The sequence below is a fragment of the Gymnogyps californianus genome, chromosome 13 (genome assembly GCF_018139145.2).
Source record: "Gymnogyps californianus isolate 813 chromosome 13, ASM1813914v2, whole genome shotgun sequence".
NCBI classification, from domain to species: Eukaryota; Metazoa; Chordata; class Aves; order Accipitriformes; family Cathartidae; genus Gymnogyps; species Gymnogyps californianus.
The window spans coordinates 524,828-543,596 of NC_059483.1; the positions used below are offsets into that span (position 1 = coordinate 524,828).

Consider the following 18,769-nt stretch of genomic DNA (forward strand, 5'->3'; position numbering starts at 1 on the left):
GATGCGCTGGAGGAGATTCCAGTTTCCCCCTCGCGGCCGCGTGTGTGTTCGCTGAGCCAGCAGCTGCCTGCCAGGAGTCTGGCGCTGTCTTTCATGTCTTTTATCAGATCTGTCAGTTTTCAAAGGGTAGTTAGACCTCAGTAGTGGTGGAGCATCAACCTGCTTGGAGATAGGATTTTTTCCTGCAGGATGGGGGCACAGCAGTAACTCCGGGCAGGGTATCATCCTTGTGTTATCAGGAAAACAGCACAGAAAATCTGCCTTTGAACGTACTCCCGGCTGGGTCCTCATTTGAATTAGAGATTTGCTCTGTGCAGTTGTTGGGAGGAGAAAGAAGGTGGCTTTGAGCCCAAATCATGGGCTGGTTTGGTCTGGTTTGGGCGAGGCAGCTTGGGACCATGTTGGCTCTTGGTCTGCATTGCAGCATGAGCTCTAAACACCCCTGGTCCAGAGGAACCCGGGTACCTTGCTGGCGGGGGTTACGAGAGCGTAGTCCGGCCAGGCACATCTCCTGGTCTGTGAGTGCTGTGGGTCAGACACGTCTCCTGGTCTGCGTGTGCCGTGGGTCAGGCACGTCTCCTGGTCTGCACGTGCCGCATGTCCCCGGCTCCAGCAGTGGCCACGCCACGCCAGGTTATGACACTTTACAGCAGCACGCTGGGCGAGAGCAAGGGACAGGGCTTGGCTCCACGTGTGATGCTCAGCCTGCAGCAGTTCTATGTATAGGTGTGTAACAGAGCAGGATTAATGAGGCACAGATCCCAGCCCCCTTTACAGTATCGGGTTCTGATCTCCTATTTGACTTGAATGCAGTTCAGGTACTGACGGCAGAAACAAGGTGAGACACGGTGCCCGCCGTGTTGGTTGACTGAGACAGAGAACTGCACAGAACGGTTGTTGCAGCCGTTCTGCCCTTGTCTTCCCTCTCCCAGGAGACAGCTCTGGAGTGCCATTTTGGGACAGACAGGACGTTTGAAGCCCGCTGGGTGAACTCCTCCACCGTGGAGTGCGTACATGTGCTGGTGAGTCGGGGGGTGAGGCCGCCAGCCCCTGCTCCCCCCGCGGCATGGGGCAGGTCCGAGGGCAGGGAGGGTCTTGCCCCCCACCTCCCACCCGGCGGCTGGGATGCCGCCTCCCCTCCTCTCTCCCTCCGCTTCCAGCTGAAAAAAGTGCAAACCGGGTTTGCCCCTCGGGCAAGAGGCTCTTTGCCAGTGCTGATGCTGGAAGGGCGTTCACGAGTCGCCGATGCTGCGTTGTCTGCTCCGTGGGTATCTGCAGTGGCTCCAGCCCCTGCTCTGCTGGGGTTTGGGAAGGAGCTGCTTGTTTACCTTTCTAAATAGGAAGAGTTCAGTTCAGGCAAAAAATTTGGCCACCTTTCAGCGTTGCTATTTCTGTAGCTTTTATTCTGAACTAGGAATTGGCCTGAGAAAATGCTCAGGCGCTCACTGAAGAGCAGTGTGTGGTTGTTGGAGGGCAAACTGCACCTCTGAAATGCAGCAAACGTTTGGGCTTCCACCGATGGGAATATTGTGAGTAGAAGCTGGAGAGGAGCACTTTCCCATCACGTCACCTGCAAAACTCTGTATTGTAGCCGGGCACTGAAAATGCACAGACTGGCCAGTCTCTTAGTTTTCCTGTCCGTTTCTACTAAAAATAGCAGCAAGCCAGGGCTCTGCTTGCACTGCGGTGTACGCCATGCCCCGGTGCCCTTCGTTGGGACCTCAGCAAAACAATTAAAACAGAAAACAGCCTTCCCTCTCTTTCTCTCTGCTAAAGATGAGACCCTCCTGTACTGAGAAGCAGTGGTCAGAGAAGCCTCATGAGGAATGTTAATCCGTGTAGTGTGCGTACGGAACCTCATATTTTACTAAATTTCCTAAGCTTTTGTTTATTTGTTCTTTGTGTGCAGCTCCACACATCAGAAAAAAGCCATCTCTTCCCAGTGAACCTTCAGCTGAAGGACAGGCCAGACAGATTTATCGACAGTCCAGAGACGATGACAGGTCTGAGTTGAAAATATTTTTATTCCGCTCTCATCTGGTCAGCTTGAATGACTTTAAAATCCTGGCAAAGTTTATGTGTTCAGGAGAGAGACCATGGCTCAGCTGGGCACAGCTCAGTTCTTTCTCTCAGGCACACGTAAAAAATGTATTTACCCAGAGTTGCACCCATGTGAACGCGTGCCCAGAAACCAGACGGACGCCCGCAGACATCCCCTTTACACCCAGGGAAAGTCAAGCCCCGTCCTCGGGCGCAGGCAGCGGTTGAGGTCTCGCCTGCCAGCGGCGTGTGGGACAGGGTGTGCTGGTGCTCTGGGTCACAGCAGAGCTGTGGGGCGTCCCCAGGGTCAGGGAGGAATTCCTCCCGGAGGAGATAAGGGACGGGGGAGGGCTCTGCCCTGAGCTCTCACAGGAGCGTGGCATCAAGGTTCAGCATGCTGTAAAAATGGAGTCTTTTTTTTTTTTTCCTCCTGTGCTGAGAAAGAATAAAATGTGTAAACACATTTCACCCCTGGCCCGCTCTCTGTCTCTGGGAAGAACGCTCGGATTCCCAAAAAAGCCCTTGCTACATCAGCAGACTAAGGAAGGCAGGCAAAGAGTCAGATTAAGAGAGCACTCAGACAAGGCATTTAGATAGGACCAGCCCGGCCAACAGAGCCAGCGTTTGCACAGCAGCCGCCTCTCCCTGCCCTGGCCGGAGACTCGGGTCAGTGTTGCACCTAGCTGTGTGCTCTCGCTGGAGGCAGCAGCTTTGGGCTCTTTTCCCTCTCAGCAGTGTCAGCAATTGTAGTAGAAGGAACTGATTTAACCTAGATGCAAATAAGAACTAAATGCCTGAAGTGAGATTTTCTTTGGAGGATAGCTGTAATAGGTGGAGAGACATTAACACCATCAGCCACTGACCCAGGATAAAAAGGTTTCCCCATAGTAAATCGCAGTGTATAAAGGAGGCTTATCTTGCAAAGCATTCCATGTTGGTGAAATAACCTTTGAAATACCAGCATGGGTAGGCATGAGACGTGACTTCCTTGCAGAAAGAAGAGGGTGTCCGTATGTTTGAGATACAGAGGTAACCCCGAGGAGAGGGGTGAGAGATCTGAGCTGAGACTGTTTTGATGTGCAGGAGAAGACTCTGAGTTCTCAGCGTGGGTGGTGCTGGGAGCAGGAACGACAGCGGAAAGAGTGTGGTGGAATCCCCCCTCCTCCTGCACGGAGAAAGAGCTCGCTTACACAGACTGTGTTTGCATCAGTCTGAATTTGCCAGAATATTTGGAGATCCTGTGGGACCGTTAGACTGCTCTGGCTCCTCCTCGCCTTGATCAGATTGGTGCGAGTAAAATTAGAGAGGCTGACTTGCAAGCAGAGACAGAGATCTGCCGGGCCAGTTATAAACGTGTGCATCTTTTATACTGTCTTTAATGGAATTGCTGTGATTAGTGTTTATTATTTCAATATTTATTAGCTTTTATTCTAAACTGCATTTTGGTAGTCCACTGAAGGAATCCCAGTTCTTTGCTGTTGGGTGGAAAACCAACCAGTGTAACTCACTGGGTGGACTCAAGACGAGGTGAAATAAGCTCATTTTTTTGTGGAGAATGGGAGACTCCCTTGGTGCCGATGACGTTTCATTAGCACGAGCACAGGCAGACCGTTGAAGGCTGAGGGATTCGTTAGTTGCTTATGAAGCGCCTTGAGATCCTCCCGTGAACAGAAGTGCAAAATGTGACTGTTTCTTTGTTTTATGTTCTCCTGCAAAGTCTCCTCTGGGGAAAAGGGTGTGAAAGCAACGTTTCCTGAGTGTTTCTGGCTGTTTATCTCAGCAGATACCCACACGCCAGCAGCAGAAGTCTTTAGGCTGGAGAGGAAATGTAACCTAGGGCACCAGCTAATGAAGAGGTGCAAGCGGTGTAGGAAAATGATGTGGAAGCTGAGCTGAGCAGATCTGAAGGGAGAAGTCAATGAAAGGGGCCCATGGTCACCAGGGGGAAGGAAAGGAACTGTAAACACTGTACAAAGCGCTGTAACCATCCAATTTTTGTCAGAGTGTGGAAGCAATGTGATTGCTTTGCTAACAGGATGGAGCCAGCTTTGCCAAGCAGCTTCCCATGTGGATGCTGAGAGTTGGAAACATGTAGCATAAATTGACAAAAGGTTCCGAGTTTGGGTGTTGTTTGTTTTTCAAGGGGAAGAAAAAGGAAAAGAAAGTGCTAAATTATATTGCAGTGAGAACAAGCACCCAGTCCTTCTGGGAAATCTTCAGGATGGCAGCCAAGCGCTGCCTCATCTTGCTGTATGTGCAAGCTGCTCTGCTCATCCACTGGATTTCAGATGTTACTTGGATTAATATAGCCAGGGGGTGGGGGGAGTGGGGGGGTGTTTGACTGCCTCAAGCTAAGCAAAGCTATGAAAGTCTCAGGCCCAGGAGCTAACGTTTTCTGTTGTCTCTGGTGGTTTAGTGGAGGTGTACAACTGTGCGACTGGGAGTGCTGACTGTTCTCAGTGCCTGGGGAGGGAGGACCTGGGGCACCGCTGCGTCTGGAGTGAGAGCAGCTCCAGCTGCAGGCTGCACAGCGAGCCCACCCCGGTCACGGACGTCTGCCCAGCTCCGGAGATTAAGAAGGTAAGACCCGAATGCAACGTGGAGGGCGCGCGTGGCATGGCCGGTGGTGCAGAGGGCTGAAACTGGCTGTACTGTCCCCGGCTGGGGACAAAGGAGGAACCGCGCTTTGTCCCTGGCACAGGACAGGGTCAAGACCAGCGCTGAATTATTCACTGACTCTCTATGCTGTTGAGTCATCTGATGCCAAGGACATCTTGCTAGTGACAAGATCCAATCTTCATCACGTTAGTGGGAAAAACAACAGCAGCACAATCAAAATGTCCCGGAGTTCCTGGGCTTGGTAAAAGCGAGAAAGATTTGTAGGGTCGGCTGAAGGATTCTTATCAGGAATAGCGTTTAATGGAGCATAGCTGAAATGTGAACGTGAGCCCTATCTCCAGGCACATGTGCTCTGCAGTTCTGCTGAGATAAAGAGTGGCAGAGAGACCTTTTGGCATTATGCATTCTGAAATGAGTTTTATTTAAATTGTAGTTGAATTAATGTTTGTTGGGGGCATTTGGATCTGGGGTTCTGCTTAGAGGTATGGTATGAGCCAACAAATTTGTCCCTGACAAGCAGCAAAGAAAGTATATAGAGCCAATCTTAAAATGAGCTCCCTAGGAAGGGAGAAGCTGGAGAGGCAAAACAGCTAACGTGAACATCAAAATCGGCAAGGATATGGGATTTCTGTTCTTAGAGAGGCATGTAGCGATAGCTGCTCACAATCCGGGTGCCGTAACACTGCATGGAGGGACTGCAGGATCCCCATCGCCTGCCTCTTCCCTCTCGTCACTGTGGGAGAGGGGTGCTCCCCCGTGAGCCTGTCCTTCCCCAGCACATACCAAGTGTTATCAGCACCTCGCCAGAAAATAATGGAAGGAAACCACAGTTCAGGTTGCAAAGCGTCACAGGACTCTCTCACCATTTCCTTAGCAAATAGTAGCTGGTAAATCCAAACCCTCCAGAGTCACGCAAGCGAACAAGCCCTCGCAGAGCCCTCCTGGAGCGGGGGCAATGCAGCAGGCCAAGGAGGGCACCGAGCCTGGTGGTGGGTCCTGACCAGCCCTGGCCAGCTTGGCCAGCTGGTGCCACCAGGCACGTTGCCCTGGCTTTGTGTGCCATTGCCTTCGCAAAGGGAAAAGAGCCATTTCTGAATTGGAGGGATTTGTCTCGCCCGCTGAATAACGCAGTCGCGCTGCCCGGGGATGCCCCTCGCGCGGTGGAACGGCATCACGCCCAGCACTCTGTCCCCTCGCGGCGGTGGGGTCAGCAGCTGCCAGGTGAAAAACCAGCGGCGTAGGAGATGGATGGGGAACAGCCTTCTCCTCCCATGGCGTCGGACTTGTCCTGCACCGCGGGGTGCCGCAGTGCTGGTGTCTTGGCCACGCTCCATGTATCTGGACGCTTTTTGCCTTGTTTTTGTCCTGAAGGGTCCCGCTGTGTTCGGGACAGCTCTTAAAAATGCGATGGCAGGACTCCCTCTTCCCAGCACACTAGCATCCCTCCTCTGGGTTTGTCTCTGCCCCAACTCCATTCGAAGCCACGGTGTGGAAGGAGTGATGTGTCACCCCAGATGTGTTTGCAGCTGGAGTAATCCCTGACCAAACCCCGGTACTAAACCCAGCACAGAAGCGCGATGGCTTCTTGTTTGCAAAGCTGCAGCAAGGGGAGCGTGGCGGCGGGTGCGCTGTGGGGGGAGCAGGAGCATGAGGAGCAATTCTGTCTTCTTCACGGGGGGCCAAGTGGGACGTGGAGGCAGGCACAGGCTCGGGGATGAAGGCAAGGAGCTTCCTGGTGGTTCTCCTCCCACCTTTCCCTTGGTGCCGCAGATCGAGCCGCTGCGCGGGCCGCTGGAGGGGGGCACCCTGCTGACCATCCGCGGGAGGAACCTGGGCCGCCGCTTCAGCGACGTCCTCGGCGCCGTCCGCATAGGCAGCGTGCAGTGCGCGCCGCTGCCCGACAGATACGTCGTCTCCGAGGCGTGAGTATTGGGGGAGCCGGGTAGGAGGTCCCTGTCCCCCTCGTCTGCCCTGCCCGTGCCTGTCCCTCCCTGTCCCTGTCGCTCGCCCCGTTCTCACCCGCCGGCCTCAGGCCGCCTGGCGTGCTGCACCCCTGGGCAGGAGCGGGGGGGTGACCTGCCCCAGGTGGGACGTGGGTGCCCTCCCGACCCACCCCTGCAGCAGGCACCGGGCAGAGCGTGGAGGAGGAGGAGGAGGAGGCTGGGGGTTCTGCCCTTCTGCTCTGGTGGGGCGGCCCCTCCACCGCCGGCACGACTGCCAACCTCCTCTTTCCCATCCGCAGGATCGTGTGCCAGACCGGAGAGGCTCCGGAGGCGTTTTCTGATGTGGTAACGGTTAACGTGAGCCGGGAAGGGAAGTCCAGGGAGCGATACTCCTACGTGGTGAGTAGGTGCCTCCTGGATGTTTCTTTGGTGATTCCTGCACCCCTTAAAACAAGCCTGCAGCCCTCGCACCCCTGGCTGGCTTAGAAAGAGGGTCTACGACAAAACATGCCAGGGTTCTCGAGGAGCAGCCGACGTGTCTCCTCACCTGTGGTTACCTGAGCGAGGTCTGGCAGATCCGGGCTGGAGCGCGAGGGGCAGGACTGCAGCCAGGGTGTCGTCAGGCACAACCTCGCTCCCCGTCTCAGCTCCTGCAGTGGTTTATCACTCCTCCTGGCTGTATCGCCGTTTCTCCTGCTATAAAAAGGAGCTCGTTTTTCTTCCTCCTCTTTTGATAAAGCGCCCCTACAACCTGTGAGATTTCTTGAGACTTACAAAGTCTCTTTGTGCTATGTAAGTTACGTACCGTGGACTCACATTATTTAGAACTGATATTTTTTGCTGCAGAGATTGTCTTAGTTTTTGCATGAGAGTAATACGTAGGGATTAGACTTGAGCTAACCCTGTGTCATTGTACAAAGAAAAGCCCTTTATAGCTTTGTACTGTACCATCTCACAAAGATAACTTTCATCTCTATAAACCTGAAAGAAATTCATGCATTTCTTCTCTTTCCTACAAGCACCCTCCTCTCTGGCTAGACACTATTCACAGGCGCCCCATGCGTCCAGGGCAAACACAACAGGATGGGTGCCAAGGGCGTGCTGTTTGCTCGGAGCCTTTGTGCTTCTGCTGTTGCTTTAGCTGGGGAAGAATAGACTGTGCTGCAGTCTAGTGGCTTGAAAGAAGACTTGAGCCCCAGGAAACGACATTTGATTCCTGGTAGCCATTGTGAGGAATTTAGGGCAAGATCATGGAGTGTAATCCCCCACCCAGTAACCGATCACGTGTTAGGTATTTAATTCAGGGAGGTTTACACAGCGTGCAGCCAGCACAGGCACGGCACATCCCAGCGCCCCGTAGCAGAGCCAGGCCTGGCAGCGCATGAGAAGGGGACCAGGCGAGGGCACTGCCAGGCTTGGCTCAGAGGTAGTTCCCGGGAGGACATTTGCTCTGGGACCCATTCCCATCGTTTCCAGGCGCCCATGTTCACATCCAGAACATCTTAGAGATCCAGCAGTCTGGAGCGGAGCAAGGTACCACGGGGGTACGACCCAGTAATGGACCTTGGGTTTGGGATTTCTGGCGCATTGCCATCAGGATGTGCGTGCTGACTCAGCCACATCACCCACTGCCGGGCCGATTGTCTGGTTGACAAAGAGAAGGGCCCGAAGAGTGGGAAAGGGCTGGGCAGCTTCTTCGCTGGCTTTTGTCGTGCAAGGAAAAGCCCTCTCAGGAAACACCTGTAAAAGCACCAGCACTAAACAAAGCAAGAGGAGCAAAAGCCAGTCGCTGAACTCAAACCGGGTCCGTGACAGCTCTGTGCTGGCAGCTCCTGGGCAGGCTTAAGGAGAAGGCTGTCCTCCCAGGAGTGGGAGAGGAGCTGTTTTCTGCTTGGGTGGCACAGCAGAAAGCTGTCTTGGGTCTGTTTATCTCCGAAAAGCTTGGAGAAGAGATGAGGAGTGTCAGGGAGTGAAGCTGCACGATGTGTAGCTGGTGGTGCGTTCCACACCAGAAGTGGCTTCCACACTGTTTGCAAACTAAGCAACGCTCTTTAGTTTTCCTGATTCTCCTCACATACAATGGCATGAAGGTGGAGTAGGCTACACCATGCAAGGCTGGTCTCGCTGAGACCTGAGCTTGAGCACTGATAGCAGTTTACCTGAAAAAGTTTAAAAGACTTTTGGAACTGCCCTTCCAAAGAAGGTCCTTTGTAAAATACCAAATAGTGTTTGTGTGCTAAATCTTTCAAAGTCCCCGTTAGACGTATCTAGAAGAGACAGAATTCAACTGTAATTCTGCTGAGGAGGAGGGAGAAATGTGATCGAGAGACTTCTCCAGGACATTATAGCAGGCTATGGATGAGCTGAATTTGCCAAATGAGCTGAATTTGCAGAAGTTGCAATGGAGGCAGTCAGTGCTGGCAGTGCACTGAGAGCAGTAGCCACTGGCTCTTGCTGAGGGGAAGAGCTGGAGGGCTTTGGGGAACGTGAATAATCCTCTCTGCTGTTGTTGTAACTGCACATTTGAATGCATAGGTTAGGGGCCAAGGGCAGGAGACAGCTGCCTGCAAACACTCAGAGAAATACAAATTAACAAAATGAATCCTGTGGAAACGGATAATGATCAGAAACAACAGAGGAAATGGCTGTAGAGGAATAAAGCAGTCTGAGTGTAGGACGAGGGCAAGGATGGCTATTAATAAGCATGTTTGTGTGGCTGGGATTGACAGGAAAGGGCATTAGCACCAGGCGGTACGAAGCAGCTTAGCCCGTGTTCTTCAGTCTGCCCCGGTGCGGTTTTGCTCTGTGGCTGCAGCGAGGGACGGGCTGTAGTGGCGAGCAGGCTTCAGCCAAGCTCCGCAGCCCAGCGGGTCTCGTGCCTCCAGCGTTTGCGGTGTTTGACAAGGAATTACCAGGTGCCTTATGGAAGGGTCTTGAAATAATTATTTGCTCTGCCCTTGGTGTCCTATTCAAACTGGAGCGGGGAAGTTGCCCAGCAGACTCTCCTGGGGCACTCTGTGTAGCAGACATGAAGGTTCAGCGCTGCATTAGTTATCAAAGCCTCAAGCTCAGGAATCTCAGGAAGATTTCCAGGGGCTGCAAATGCAGATAACATACATGCTAATTTCTGCTGAGAGTGGAGAGAGGCAAAGTAACTTCCCCCTTAGTTCCTGTCGCCTCAAGAGATTCAGATTTGAAGCTTCCTTAAGAAGGGGTTTGATATTCAATTATCTAGACCCAGGTGGCTGTTTTCACAGATCTCAAGGCCATCACCCCGTGGGGCTTTAGCATTATCTTTGCATTCAGGAGGAAATGGATCTGGAAGGGCAGAGATGGTGGGAACTGGAATGAATGAGAAGTTTCCTTTTGTTGATGGACCTTGAGCTGTCGCCAGCTCTGAACCCTCCATTGGAAATCTCGAGGGACTGGTGGGATCCTGGGCTCCAGTTTGGACTCATGTCTCATTTATTGCCAGAATTTAGGGACTGTAGAGAGTCACAGAGGTTTTATATGATCTCACTCCTCAGCACTTGTACCTCTCCCCTTGTTCTGAAACCCTGTCAGTGAAAGCTTTTGCTGTGCTGCTGTTTCAGAGCCTCACAATACTGGATACTTAAATTTACTGAAGGAATTCCCATGTGCAGTGTGGAGTATCCAACTGTGAATTTACCAGGCTAGAAAACAGATTTCCCCTTTGTTTTTAGCTTCCCGTGGTGCAGTCCATAGCTCCCCTGAATGGCCCGAAGGCTGGAGGAACCAGAGTGACCATCAGAGGCAGCAGGCTGGATGTCGGCTCTGAGCTCCGCGTCCTCGTCAATACCTCCAAGCAGTGCACTGACCTCAGGTGGGACTGGGTCTGGGGGCTGGCGCTGAACCAGTGACAAGAGCCGAAGCGTTAGGAAGGATGATATTGTCCCCCAGGAGATCAGGAAGAGCTGGGGTTTGGGTGGGGGGCACCACGGCATGCTGCTGCTAAGCCTTGGAGCCAGCGTAGCATCCCCACCAGCCCGCTTGGCTGCTGCCTCCTCCATTTCCAGCACCCCGTCGGCCGGGTGTCCCCGGAGCGGTGAGGCAGAGCTGCGGTGCGGGTGCCTGACACAGGATGGGGTGAGCTTCTTTGGCAAAGTGACTGCGCTGGTGTTGTCGTGATGTGGCGGCAGCGACCAGCAACAAATGGAAGTGTTTCTCACACACCATTCGCAGCACGCTGCCAGGCCCCTTGGGTGCTCTGGGACCAGGACCAGAACCCTGGGACTGAGGCAGACGTGGGCTTTCTTCCCATACCTGCCGGAGGCAGAAGGCACCTGCGCGCCCAGGGTCCCGCTCCTGTGGCAGCTTGCTGGTCGGAAGAAACCCCTCCTCCTGTATGTCCCCATCTCGTCAGTGGGAAGAAGTAGGAGCCTGCCCTTTCCCTTTGGCTGTATGGGAAATCAGTCTGGCAGCCTGGCATGGTATATGCTGAGAATTGCTCATTAGTAGGCAATGTAGTTAATAGGCAATTGCATGTGACTGGAAGCTCCTTCTTGCCTGTGTCTGCCATCTGCCTCGCTTCCGAGGGGGTGCTCAGGTCCATGGTGCCTGGCTCCGGCCGCTCTGTCTGCCATGGCTTTCTGCAGCTTACCCTGCCTTTCCCTGCGCAGCCGCAATGACAGCACCATCACCTGCACCATGCCGTCCGCCGAGCTCACCACGGCCGTGCGAGTCTGCGTTCAGTTCGAGAACAAGTCTTGTGCCAGCTACAACATCACGTTCAAGTATGAGAAGAACCCAGTTATATCAGACATCAACCCCAAAAAGAGCCAGATCAGGTGAGATCCCTCCCCCAGCGGAGACAGCCAAGTCTGCCAGGACTTGTCCTTCCTTTTGTGGCCTTTGTTGAGATCAGCCTCTTAATTTTTGCCAAATGCAAAAGTGAACAGTGCTCTCCCATCAAAGCGCAGAGCTAACTGGAGTATCCTGGTGTAGCCTGCTGCAGGCAGCACAAGCTCGCCCTGTCTGTGCTTCAGGCCATCCAGATGCAGAGTAGGTCCTGAGCAAACCCCATGTCTGGAGCCCAGGAGTCACTGAAGCACAGCCAGGAGGCAGGGTACGGTATCGGGGCCCCACGCCACGCTGTTGTAGCATCATGACTTCCATTTCAGAGCTGGTACGTGTCTGCATCTGCCTGCAAAAGAGAGGGTCAGCTCCGGGCTGGTGGGAGAGGGTCCTGCAGGAAGAAAGGGGCTTTCTCAGACCTCGGGTTTGACACACTGCCTTGCAGACAGGTACAAAAGGGCACCACGGAGTGCTCTCAAGGTGCTTCGGGGTACTCCAGCACTGGAGTAGAAGAGGTCTCACACATCAGGACTGTCCGTAGCTCATTTCAGTGCATTTAGGACATGGAAAAAAGTCAGCCTTGGTAACTGTGCTGTGTACACCTGGTGGGTGCTGTAGGGAGGTTCAGGTGGGGGGCTCTATGAGACCCTGAGCATTTTTCTTGGCAGTAAAACTGCTGGAGGATAAGCTGAGATTTGTAATTTTGGATTTCAGCCTTCCCCGGGGTCACAGTACTTCATTTTTAAAGCGTGTTGCTTTTAATTTCATGTCTCTCCGTGGAGCTCTCAGGCTCCTGTTTCTTTGGATACCATGGTGAAATCCCACCTTCCTCGGCTGTGGAGCCTGGAAAACCCAAGGCTGACCAAGAAATCAGGGAGTCCAGCGCCTGTGCTTGCAGAACCACGGTGAAAGCAGGACACTCAGGGCGCGAGCACGCGGCAGGCTCTGACGGTCTGATCCCCTTGGAGCAAAGCCGTGTCTCGGCATTCCCAAGCGCCGCGCCAAAGATGCAGGCTGTGGGAAAGTTAATGACAAGGCACAGCAGTGACTCAGCCAACCTCAGCTCCTAGCAGGCTTGCGAACTATGCTGAGTGGCGAGAGCGGTATCTAAACACAGAGACAGCGGAAGAATCTCACTGCCCATATTCACAAGGGAAACCACCAGGGTATTTCTCCGTCACCTTAGTCTGCTTTCTTAGTATTTACAGCAGTTTCCAAATTTCAGACCACTGAGAACGTGACAGCAGTCTCTCTCTTCAGAATGCTTGGTGGCTCGTGTAGTCTGACTGCTCCAGTGCATTGCTGGGCTGTTGACCGTGAGGGGTCAATAACTTGTGTAAAAATCTAGCTGGATCTGGTTTATCTTACCATATTGCTAAAATAATCTGTGTAAGTAAAGTTTAGAACAAAACAGAAGTTGTAAACTAGTCTGCAGATGTGACAGTCTCTTAGTTAGAAACTTGGATCATAACTACGTGGTAATATCCACAGATTTCAGAGAACCTGACTCTCAGGGCCTTGGGGCCAAAGTCACTGTGTCTGGAGTGGTCCTCAGATAATAGGATTTGTAAGTCCTGACTGTTCCCTGACAGATACTCCAAACAGATCAAATGTGATACGGAGGAAGGAGACGGCAGATCCAGGGTATAGCTTCTGCTGTCGAGAACAGACAAGCGGTGCCGGTTCTCCACCCCTTGCTCTGCCTAGCAGTCTTGTGTGCATCGGGGCCCTCTCGTTAATTGACTGCACATTGAGAGGCCCATGTTTTGCATTCCCCAGGCAGCAGATCCAAAACACAAAACAACTTTCACATTTTGATCTAAATCAGAAGTGTCTGGGAGATGCAGGATCCCTGTCAACCTTAAAGGGGTCTCTTCCCTCTCCAAGACTTACAGTTCTCTGCGGGTTGCTGCGGGGCAGGGGCAGGGAATATCTCCTGGCCCTTGCTTTGAGGGGTTGGAGGTTAACGTCTTACACTGCCGGTGGCCTGGGCAACCTGCTGCGTACCCCTGGCATGCAGAGGCAGCTGCTCCTCTGGGGAGTGGGAGTAAGCGGGGCAGTTTGCTGCTGCTGGAGGAGGTCCTCCCTTTCCACCACAGCAGCTGCTGCTCCTCCTTCCTTCCCTGGTATCTTGGTAGCAGTGTGGATGCGTGCTGTAAGTAGGAAGGAGACTTTGGCTGTTGGGTTACATTTTCTGCTCAAGCAGCTGGGAAACATCCCTGGGAAAATGACAGCAGGGAGACCCAGCCATTGCACCTCGCTGCTGTGTTGTCCTCTGCAGTCACCCTCTTTTTCTTCCCTTCTCCTCAAAGCGGGGGCAGGATCATCACCCTGGAAGGAAGAGGATTTGAGCTGGTCCAGAATGTGTCCATGGTTGTCCGTGGCATCGGCAGAGAGCAAACGGTGGGTGTCCCCGCTGGGTATCGCCCAGTAACTGGGAGCAGGGCTGTGTGCCCGGTGCCTGAAGACGTTCGGGGTGTGAAGCTGAGGCCTTAGCCCGTGCTACAGATTGGGCTGGGGGCAAGGCTGGGTAGGAGCACTCCGGATGTCGGTTTTTTGATGTGCATGTTCTCTCCTGCTTTCAGAGCTGTAAGGTTCACACCGACACCGTGATCACCTGCCCCTCTCCAGCTGCCTCCAACATCACTGCGGGGAGCAAGCCCGCACCCGTCGATTTCTATCTCAACGGTCGCCTCTATGCAGACGACCGTCCGGCTCTGGATGAGGAGATGTACCCCGAGGAGGCTTTGCACATCAGCAAGTTCAGCCTGGAGTACTATGCCGACCCCCAGTTCTTCACAGCCAAGAAAGAGAAGTGGATCAAGCACCATCCTGGCGAGCCCTTAACTCTCGTTATACACGTAAGAGAGTGGCATTTACAGCTCTCCTTCTTTCACGGTGTTGCCTGCTCCCCACTGGGAAGCTCTTCAGTCCTAAGTACCAGCACAGTGACTGTCCACGAGCGCAGGAGAGAGAAGGGGGGGTGGATGAGGGCGGGAGAGGCAGGAGCCGCGCAGGAGCAGGCAGTTCTTGCTCAGCCTGCTGCACCTGCATCTCTCTTCACCAGGAGATGCAGCCTGACCTGAGGATGCCCTTTGAGGCATGACGACAGAGAGCTGTGTTTGAAGGATGTAATAGCAAGAAGCTAAATAAAATACTGGATGTATGAAAAAGAATAATGCACTGGCCTGAAATCAGGCAGGTACTCCAGAAGGTCCTGACAATAGATATTTATTCCTGCAGAAACAGGTCATGCATTCTTCTCTTTTGGCTACTGAATTCAGCTCAGTTAACAAGGAAGTCGGGGTACAGCAATCGAGTGGCTTGGACAATGTGCAACAGTAATTCAAAGGCCATTGTTCACTGCAGGATATCCTCACTGGTTGCAACGTGCTTCAGAAACGCACTCCCCCTTTCTCAGGCTCTGCGGACGCATCCCCTGGCTATCTCCTCTGTTGTACATCCTTCCCCCCTCCCAGGTGGGCGCTTAGATCCTTATCTGTGGTGCACAGCCAGGGCAGATCAAAAGCAGATTTTTCCAGGTTCCACGAGGGGCTTGCTCATCCTGTGCCCCATGCTGAGTGAGGAATGGGAAACAGGAAAATGGGGAATGGCCCGGTTCTGGGTTTCCTGTGGAGTGCTGGAAAAATGTCCTTGGTGAGGGAGAGTCCTCCCAGGTCTGAAAAACAGCAGGGAATATGGAAAGTAAAGCAGGAAGATCCATTGCAATTCCGACTGCTACTCTAAAGACTGACATCCTAATTCTATTTTTGTCATTAGAAAGAGCCTGACAGCCTGGGCCTGGAAAGCAATGAGTACCTAGTGAAAATTGGCCTTATCTCATGCGAGATCCAGATTGTTTCGGACAAAGTCATCCACTGCTCTGTCAACGAGTCACTAAGCACCTCGGAAAGACAGTTACCCGTGACGGTGAGTTCCAAGAGCCTCCGCGCTCTGAGCGCGCCGGGCAGAAGGGTTCCCTGTTGCAAACCCTGCCTGCGAAGGAGTCAGCTGTGTGCGCGGGCAGGACCTGCCAGGCACGCTCGCGGGCAGCCTCGCAGAAAGCCGCATGGATGGAAGGGTGGACAAAGCACGCTGCGCTTGCAGCTGTCCCCAGGGCGGCTCGTGGGCAGGATGCAGGCGTAGTCAGTGCTAAGGCTGCCCTGAGTCACGGAGAGGGGCTGCCACGCTCCGAATCGTGGGGCACCGGCAGCTGCCTGCTGAGTTAACTGTGCCGTAAGCTGCGGGGGGGAAGATTTTGTCAGTTCTTGTAAGGCGCTGTGAAATCCCAGGCATGTGAGTTTTTGTCACTTGCAGTAATTTTCTTTCTGCCCCTCATGAGATACGTTTGGGGATTTCCGTACAGTTTTCAGTCAGCTGGCCTCCTACTGCCAGCGGAAGAGCTACAAGTGGACGTGAGAATCCGACCCTTACCAAGCTGCAATAAGCCACTGGAGATGGGTCCCTGCGTGTGACCGGGGAGGGCAAGAGGAGTACGCAGGGCTGGAAAGTTTCATGTTGCTTCCCAGGGGCTGCCATTTTGTCACTGCGAAGAGTTCGGTGTTCAGGGCTGTTGTTCATCTTTGTGTCTGCAAAATTCACAATACTTTGTTACTGTCCTTTTTTCCACAGAGGGCTTGACTTAACTGCTCTTCTCGCCCTCAGTTTCCCTCATGTCATATGCAGCGCATTGCCACACAGGGATGTGACTATGACTCTTCGTATCTGGAGAGAAAATGCCTCCATCTCCATGGTCTGAGACCCTGCAGCCCCCCTCCCAGTCCGCGTGGTGACAGTGAATGGGTGGGAGCCTGCGGCGTGGGCAGGGAGGAGGAGGAAGGCTGCGAAGGGAGTTGAGGAGGCTGTGGACTTGCACTGCCCAGAAGAAAGTCACAAAGATGCACCACCAATTCACTGACAGGGTTGTCCAGTTCACTGGTTACAGTCTGTGGTGTATGAAATTCTGTTGCAAACTGGAAACATGGAAATGCAGAAGTAGCAGAATTTCCGAAGTCGTTTTAATGGAAATTTTAAATAGGGTAATTTTGGTTTTAGTGAGAATTGAGAAACAGGGAAATCCCTTTGGGGAAGAAAAGGAATTTATGAGTTTGCTAGTCTCGATTTGACATAAAACATTCAGGGCAATGCTCTAGTAGGTCCCTAGGAAGCAAGAGAAGTATCCAGGGATGGGTAAACCCGTCTGAACTGCCCCATTGTGGCAAGATATCTTGCCAGACCAGTACCCAGCCCTGAAGTATCACGTAGCTATTAAGAGTGTACCAGCAGTGAGAGTGCAGCTAAATAATCAACTTATATTCACATCTGTGCGCACTTATTAAACCCTCATATGTGGTTTGAGTTATCACCTGCTGGCCATTTCATAGGCAACAGCTGCCTTGATAACATACTTGTAATAGCTTTGATAACACGAGGCCAGCCTTGTGCAGTGGTCCCTGCCTGATTTGCATCAAGGACAGCTCTCGGGGGCTGCAGAAGCCTCACCTGCTGATGCAAATTCTCTTCTGGCGAGCTGAGATGCCTGTTGTTGTGACTGCCCAGTTTGTTCTTGTTTAGATGGTAGAGCTCACATCTGCAGTGATCAGAGCACAGGAAAACAGCCCTTTAAAACATGTCCCACTGTTGATCTTAATTCTGACCGTGATTTTGGGTATGCCTGTTCTGTGAAGGTGTTCTCAGGCCAGGTCCATGTTAGCAAGTCACACAAGGCAGCAGGAGCTGTCTGTAGAGAGAAGGAGCCAGTGATGAAGATGGAGCTCCTGAGCCTCCCTGTGTTTTGGGGGTCACTTTTGAGTAGCTCTTTTGGGAGTGCCTTAGCTTGATTTTGGTCTAGTTTAGTCCCGAGGGGATCCTGTTCGCACCCTGGGAGGCTGCAGAGCAGCTCCATCCCGTAAGCCGGAGTGCGGTTCCTGGTGACCCCCAAGGTGGTCCCGTGCCCCAGGCATCCTGCCCAGCCCCGACAGCTCTTCCCGGAAGCGGGGTGTCCTCCGGCCCTGGCCCCTTCTGCACCACCCCACGTACTGGTAACAGGAAATGCGGCCATTTAACCTGCAGCCTAATTAATTCCCCTTACAAAAAGTTGTATTGAGCAGACCTGTCCAGATAAACAAGAGAAGCTTGCTGAGGCCTTCAAACCCATTTTGGTTCATGACCAAACTGTTTAAACACTGAATTAAACAGCAAGCGTGGGATTTCTCCTCTCGCAAATACAAAAGGTTGAGTTGGTGGGGAAAAAAAGACTCAAAACGCATCATTGCAGCGTTTCAGATGAAAGAGGTGAAAACCTGGAGGCTGGGCAGGGTGCTGTGCAGACTCTGTCAAACGGACCTCCGCAGATGCTTCCGCGGCGCTCCTGGCTCCCCATCCCCATCCAGCATCTTGGCTCCCAGCCAGCGCACACCAGGGAGGAGACCAAAGCTCTTGGTGTTGGACGCTGCCCGGAGGCACCACCCCAGAAACCGCCAGCGCCAGAGTCCGTCTGAGGGCTGGTACAAGGGCACATTGGGGCTTGGAGCCGCGGGAGCCTGACCGTGTGGGCCAGCACTGATGGTCGGAGGCGCTGAAGGTTTTCCTGACCCCGGGTGATGGCAGCCGGCATTGCCCACGGCAGGGCAGCCCTTCCTCTCTTGCCTGTGGAGGGAGCAGCGCAGGGGCAGACCTCCAGCCTTGTCCAGATGCCTTCAGCTGGCAGCATCCGTGCCCTCACCAGCGCTCCCGAGAGCCAGGGCTTGGATTTCTTGGTGGGCACGGAGCTGTGTGCTACGTGGTGGTTGACGCATGGATGTGGTGGGAAGGCCCTGGTTGTGGCACTGCTTTGGCCCAGGTGCTGAGAGCTGACGGTAATTTAACCACAGTGTGCACCTTTCCCGGAGCTGCTCCATGACGCAGACGTAATCACAAGATTATTCCATCTCTTCCCTACCTCGTTTCAGTTTTTTTGCTCAAGTTTCTCTCGCTTCTCATTCCTTGAGAGAAGTGAAACTCGCATTTCCAGAAGCGAAAGACTTGCATGGTCATGAGCTTTCCTTATCAGATGATGCTGTTGAATGCTTTCATCCCAGAGGGCTAGAGAGCCATTTATAAACAGCGCCGAGTAAACTCACCGGCCTGCCTGTGATGTGTGTTGGCCTCTTCCCTTCTGGTGATCAGGAGACCAAAGGACTGAGCTCAAGTGGTTTGTGCTCGGTGTCACAAGAAGTATGGGTTGGGAGCAGAGCCAGCATGTCCTGACACCGAGTCCGCTGCTTTAGCCACAAGATCATTACTCGTCTCTGGTCTCATTATTATTTATTTTTATTCCCTTACTTTATTTGTATTTCAAAGACTTTAAAGTT

General features: G+C 53.1%; 1 protein-coding gene across 1 annotated transcript in view; it reads left to right on the forward strand.

Annotated features, from left to right (window-relative positions):
- Positions 1-18,769, forward strand: part of PLXND1 (plexin D1) — an 85,952-nt gene that overhangs the window by 37,688 nt on the left and 29,495 nt on the right. The window contains exons 10-19 of the mRNA XM_050904541.1: positions 933-1,022; positions 1,910-2,003; positions 4,457-4,620; positions 6,430-6,581; positions 6,902-7,001; positions 10,307-10,446; positions 11,243-11,410; positions 13,730-13,820; positions 14,003-14,278; positions 15,198-15,347. Of these exons, the coding sequence (XP_050760498.1) occupies positions 933-1,022; positions 1,910-2,003; positions 4,457-4,620; positions 6,430-6,581; positions 6,902-7,001; positions 10,307-10,446; positions 11,243-11,410; positions 13,730-13,820; positions 14,003-14,278; positions 15,198-15,347 (1,425 nt within the window). The remainder of the gene's footprint in view (positions 1-932; positions 1,023-1,909; positions 2,004-4,456; positions 4,621-6,429; positions 6,582-6,901; positions 7,002-10,306; positions 10,447-11,242; positions 11,411-13,729; positions 13,821-14,002; positions 14,279-15,197; positions 15,348-18,769) is intronic.